The sequence below is a fragment of the Orycteropus afer genome, unplaced genomic scaffold (assembly GCF_000298275.1).
Source record: "Orycteropus afer afer isolate SDZICR_OR568_19922 unplaced genomic scaffold, OryAfe1.0 scaffold00270, whole genome shotgun sequence".
NCBI classification, from domain to species: domain Eukaryota; kingdom Metazoa; phylum Chordata; class Mammalia; order Tubulidentata; family Orycteropodidae; genus Orycteropus; species Orycteropus afer.
Genome location: NW_006921857.1, coordinates 473191 through 478106, shown reverse-complemented (window position 1 = coordinate 478106; position 4916 = coordinate 473191). Strand labels below are relative to the sequence as shown.

Genomic DNA, 4916 nt, shown 5'->3' with positions numbered 1-4916 from the left:
CCTCCCAGAACATTGTTTTGTGCCACTCCCAACAGAAATACTCCAGGTGGACAACTTTAGCAATCAGGAGCTCTTCAGTTGCTCACAGCAAATCCCACCTTGGAGTTTACAAAGACTTATGGGTAGAAAAGCCACACTAGGTAATTTACTACACTGCACCAACACAGCTATGGAAGTATCCAAAGTACAATAGCTTACAAGACTGTAAACAAGGAACCAGAGATATCAATTGGCAAACGAGGACAACTACAAACCAAAAGCAGGGAAAAAATAATGTAGTTACAGAACTTCAAACTGGTGAGAAAATCAAGAGTTGCAAGATAGAATGGACTATTTTTAAATGGAGGAGAAAATTATAAATCACAGGGTAACTGCAAAGAAAAATGATAAACTTTCACATCACAATAAAAAGGAAGACAAGCATAAATATTTGTTGTTGTTGTTGTTATGTGCCGTCGAGTCGGCCCCGACTCATAGCGACCCCTCCTTGGGTTTCCGAGGCAGTTATCACTACGGAAGTAGGATTGCCCAACCATCCTTCCGAGGAGTGGCTGGTGGGTTTGATTTAGCAAATACTAAAACAATAGCAATGTAGGAAATGATAACATGATTCATAAACAAAATGAGCTCAGCAGAAAATTATATGGAATAAACCAGAAACATCATCAAAAAACATGTAACTAAATGACAGCAACCAATTCATACTTGTCAATAATCACACTGAATGTCAATGGATTAAATGCACCATTCAAGAGATGGAGAGTGGCAGACTGGATAAGAAAGCATAACCCATTAATATGCTGTCTATAAGAGACACACCTTAGAGACAAAAACAAAAATAGACAAAAAATTAAAGGTTGGAAAAGGATATATCGAGTAAATGACAACCAAAAAAGAGCAGGAGTGGCAATCTTAATTTCTGATAACATTGACTATAAGACAGAAACCACTGTAAGAGACAAGGAAGGACATTATATACTGATTAAAGGATCAACTGAACAAGAAGCTATAACCATAATAAATATCTACGGACCCAATGAAAGAGCCACAAAACACATAAATAAGACTTCAACAGAACTGAAAAGACTAATAGATGAATCCACAGTCACAGTAAGAGACTTTAACACACCACTTTCAAAGACAGAGCAACTGGAAAGAAACTCAAGAAAGATGCAGAAGTAACATACTACACAAAACACTGTTCCACCTCCTACTTTGGGGAGTAGCAACTGGGATCTTAAAAGTTAGCAAGCTGCCATCTAGACACAACGATGGGTCTCTCCTCGTCCACAGCAAAGAAGAATGAATAAAAACAAAAATTCACAGATACAATCAGTCCTAGCAACTGGTACACCATCCAATCTGCAGCCTATACAACTATGAGACCAGAAGAACTAGATGGTGCCCAACTACCAATGTCAACCAGTTGGAAGGGGATCTACATAGGAGATCCTGGATAGAGAGGGAGAACAATGTGGACAAAACTCAAAATCATGTGGAGGAAAAAAAAAAGGGGGAGGAGAGACGAGGTATGCTGGTCCAATAGAGCCTGGTGGAACCACTGAGACCATGGCCCCTAGCTGCCCGTCAGCTCTGAAAGTGAACCCACACCTGTGGCTTCCAGCCAAGCAAAAGAGGTGAGCATTTACCTGAGGTAGATACACTCCTTGGAGAGAAAAATCATGGGATAAAGAAGGGCTGTTTATCCACCGGGAGACAGCTCAGGGGGACAGGAATGCATGGAGAGATGGACACAGGGAAGAGGTAATTATCAGGAGGAAGTGGGAGGTGAGCTGTTGCACTGTGATAAGTTGTGGTCAATGTCATGAGACAAAGTATATGTGACCTGCTGTATGGAAACTGAATTTGCTCTGTAAATCTTCACCCAAATCACAATTTTAAAAAAAAAGAAAAGAAAAAAGAAAGATGCAGAAAAACTAAACAATACAATCCACCAACATGACCTTGTAGATAGATCTACAGAGCACTTCAAGCAACAACAGCACAATATACATTCTTTTCTAGTGCACAGGGAACATTTTCCATGATAGACCATATGTTAGGCCATAAAGGAAGCCTTAATAAATTTAAAAACATTGACCTACTGCAAAGCATTGTCTCAGATCACAATGCTACAAAATTAGAAATCAACAATAGGAAGATTAATGAAAAAAGAGCAAATACATGGAAACTGAACAACACCCTCCTAAAGAACGACTGGGTAATAGAAGAAACAAAAAATAAAATTAATAAATTCCTTGAACCAAACGAGAATGAAAACACAACATACCACAATCTTTGGGAAACAGCAAAAGCAATGATGAGAGGCCAATTTATACCAATAAATGCACACATCAAAAAGAAGAGCCAAAATCAACACTTTAAACCAATATATACAACAATTAGAAAAAGAACAGCAAGAAAAGCCTACATCCACCAGAAGAAAGGAAATAAAAAAGATTCAAGCAGAAATCAAATAAAACAGAAAATAGAAAGACAATAGAAAAAAAATCAGTAACACTAGAACTTGGTTTTGTGAAAAGATTAATAAAATTGACAAACCACTAACAAACTGAACAAAGGAAAAGAGGGAGAGAATACAAATAATATAAATGAAAACTAAATGGGCGGGCCCGCCCCGCACCACAGCCCAGCCGGCTTGCTCCAGTCCCGGGCCTCCCCGCCCAGCCACCGGGAGCCAAAGTCCTGCGCGGTGACCCTCCGCACCCTGTGAACATGGCGCTGCAAGCGGCGCGGAGCTTAAAGTCCGCAGCTCTGGGGGCCCGGGCCGGGCACTGTGCGGACGCTGCGCATGGGCCGCGCTGTGCTCTCGGTGCGTAAATTCACAGACAAACACGAATGGGTAACAACAGACAATGGTATTGGAACAGTAGGAATCAGCAGTTTTGCACAGGAAGCTTTGGAAGATGTGGTTTACTGTAGTCTTCCTGAAGTTGGGACAAAATTGAACAAACAAGATGAGTTTGGTGCCTTGGAAAGTGTGAAAGCTGCTAGTGAACTCTATTCTCCTTTATCAGGAGAAGTAACGGAAATTAACAAAGCTCTTACAGAAAATCCAGGACTTGTTAACAAATCTTGTTATGAAGATGGTTGGCTCATCAAGATGACACTGAGTAATCCATCAGAACTTGATGAACTGATGAGTGAAGAAGCATATGGGAAATACAGAAAATCTATTGAAGAGTGAAGATGGAACCCCTAAATAAACTAGTATGAAACAACTTACTTCAGCATAGTTGTCTTCAATTAGTGATGGAGAGAATTAAAATAGCTTCTAGCAATACCAGTGGAAAACAAGCTACTTGCTGCTATGCTACTGGAAGACAGCACCCCTTAACTTTTTGAGGACTACAGATAAACCCAATATAACATCTTTTTCACAACACCCTGTGACTGTTAGGTTAGGATCTAATTATAATATTCAAAATTCATGAAATTAGCTTTTTGGTAACAAATTATCAATTTTGGTAACAAAATTATGAACATTATGTAATTCAAGGGTAACACTGTTATCTTAAGCCATACATAATATCGTAACTACTGTTGACATCCATACCTGGATTAGGTCAGAGAACCTAATGATCCTTCAACTGAACATGACTGGAAGTGGTAATAAAGTTTTTGTTATTTGTACAGTGTCAGCTGAAGAGCAGTACTCTTAATTTTGCAATAATATATACTGCCTTCGCTGGTGCTATTTTTATACAGTGAAACAACAGCCTTGTAGCAAAATAAACAGTTTAATAAAACATGCAAAAAAAAAAAAAAACTAAATGGGCAACATCACGAAAGAACCAATTGAAATAAAAAGGATACTATCAGGATACTATGAAGAAATGTACTCCAACAAATTTGAAAATCTAGAAGAAATAGACAGATTTCTAGAAACACACTACATACTGAAACTAACAAAGAGTGAGGTGGAAAAGGTGAACAAATCCATAACAAAAGAAGAAATTTAACAAGTCATAAAAAAAATTACCAACCAAAAAAGGTTCTGTCCCAGATGGTTTCAATGGAGAATTCTACAAAGCATTCAGAGAAAAACTGACACCAATCCTACTCAAACTATTCCAAAACATAGAAAAGGATGGGATCCTCCCAAATTCATTTTAAGAGGCAAGCATAACTTTGATATCAAAACCAGGAAATGAAATCACTACGAAGGAAAACTACGTATCAATACGCCTCATGAATATAAACGCAAAATTCTTCAACAAAATCCTAGCCAACATATCAAGAAAATAATTCATAATTCAGGTATGCAAGGATGGTGCAACATTAGAAAAATAATAAACATCATTCATCACATAAATAAAACAAAGGAAGATAACCACATGATCATATCAATTGATGTAGAAAAGGCATTTAATAAAATCCAACACCCATTCCTCATCAAAACTTTCATCAAAATAGGACTAGAAGGGACATTACTAAATATAATAGAAGGCATATATGTAAATCCAATAGCCAACATTATTCTCAATGAAGAGAGACTGAAACCATTCCCCTTGCAACCAGGAACCAGACAAGGATGCCCTCTATCACAACTTCTATTCAGTATTGTATGGAAGTCCTAGCCAGGGCAATAAGGCAAGAAAGGAAAATCAAAGGCATCCAAATTTCTAAGGAATAAGTCAAATTAACCATATTTGCTGATAATATGATCCTATACCAAGAAAGGGAGCTTTGGTAGTGTAGTGCCTAAGGCACTTGACTGCTAACCAGAAGGCTAGTGGTTCAAACCCATTAGCCACTCCTTGGAAGGAAGGTTGGACAGTCTACTTCCATAGTGATACTGCCTCGGAAACCCAAGGAGGGGTCGCTAGGAGTCAGGACTTACTCAACAGCACGTAACAACAACAACAACATACCAAGAAAACCAAAGAGACTCA

The 4916-nt window shown here is 38.4% G+C and overlaps 1 protein-coding gene across 1 annotated transcript in view; it reads left to right on the top strand.

Annotated features, from left to right (window-relative positions):
* The window catches only part of LOC103205112 (glycine cleavage system H protein, mitochondrial-like), a 6550-nt gene extending 3342 nt beyond the window's left edge, over positions 1-3208 (top strand). Inside the window, exon 2 of the mRNA XM_007950380.1 lies at positions 2774-3208. Coding sequence (XP_007948571.1) covers positions 2774-3208 — 435 coding nt within the window. The remainder of the gene's footprint in view (positions 1-2773) is intronic.
* Positions 3209-4916: the final 1708 nt, after the last annotated feature.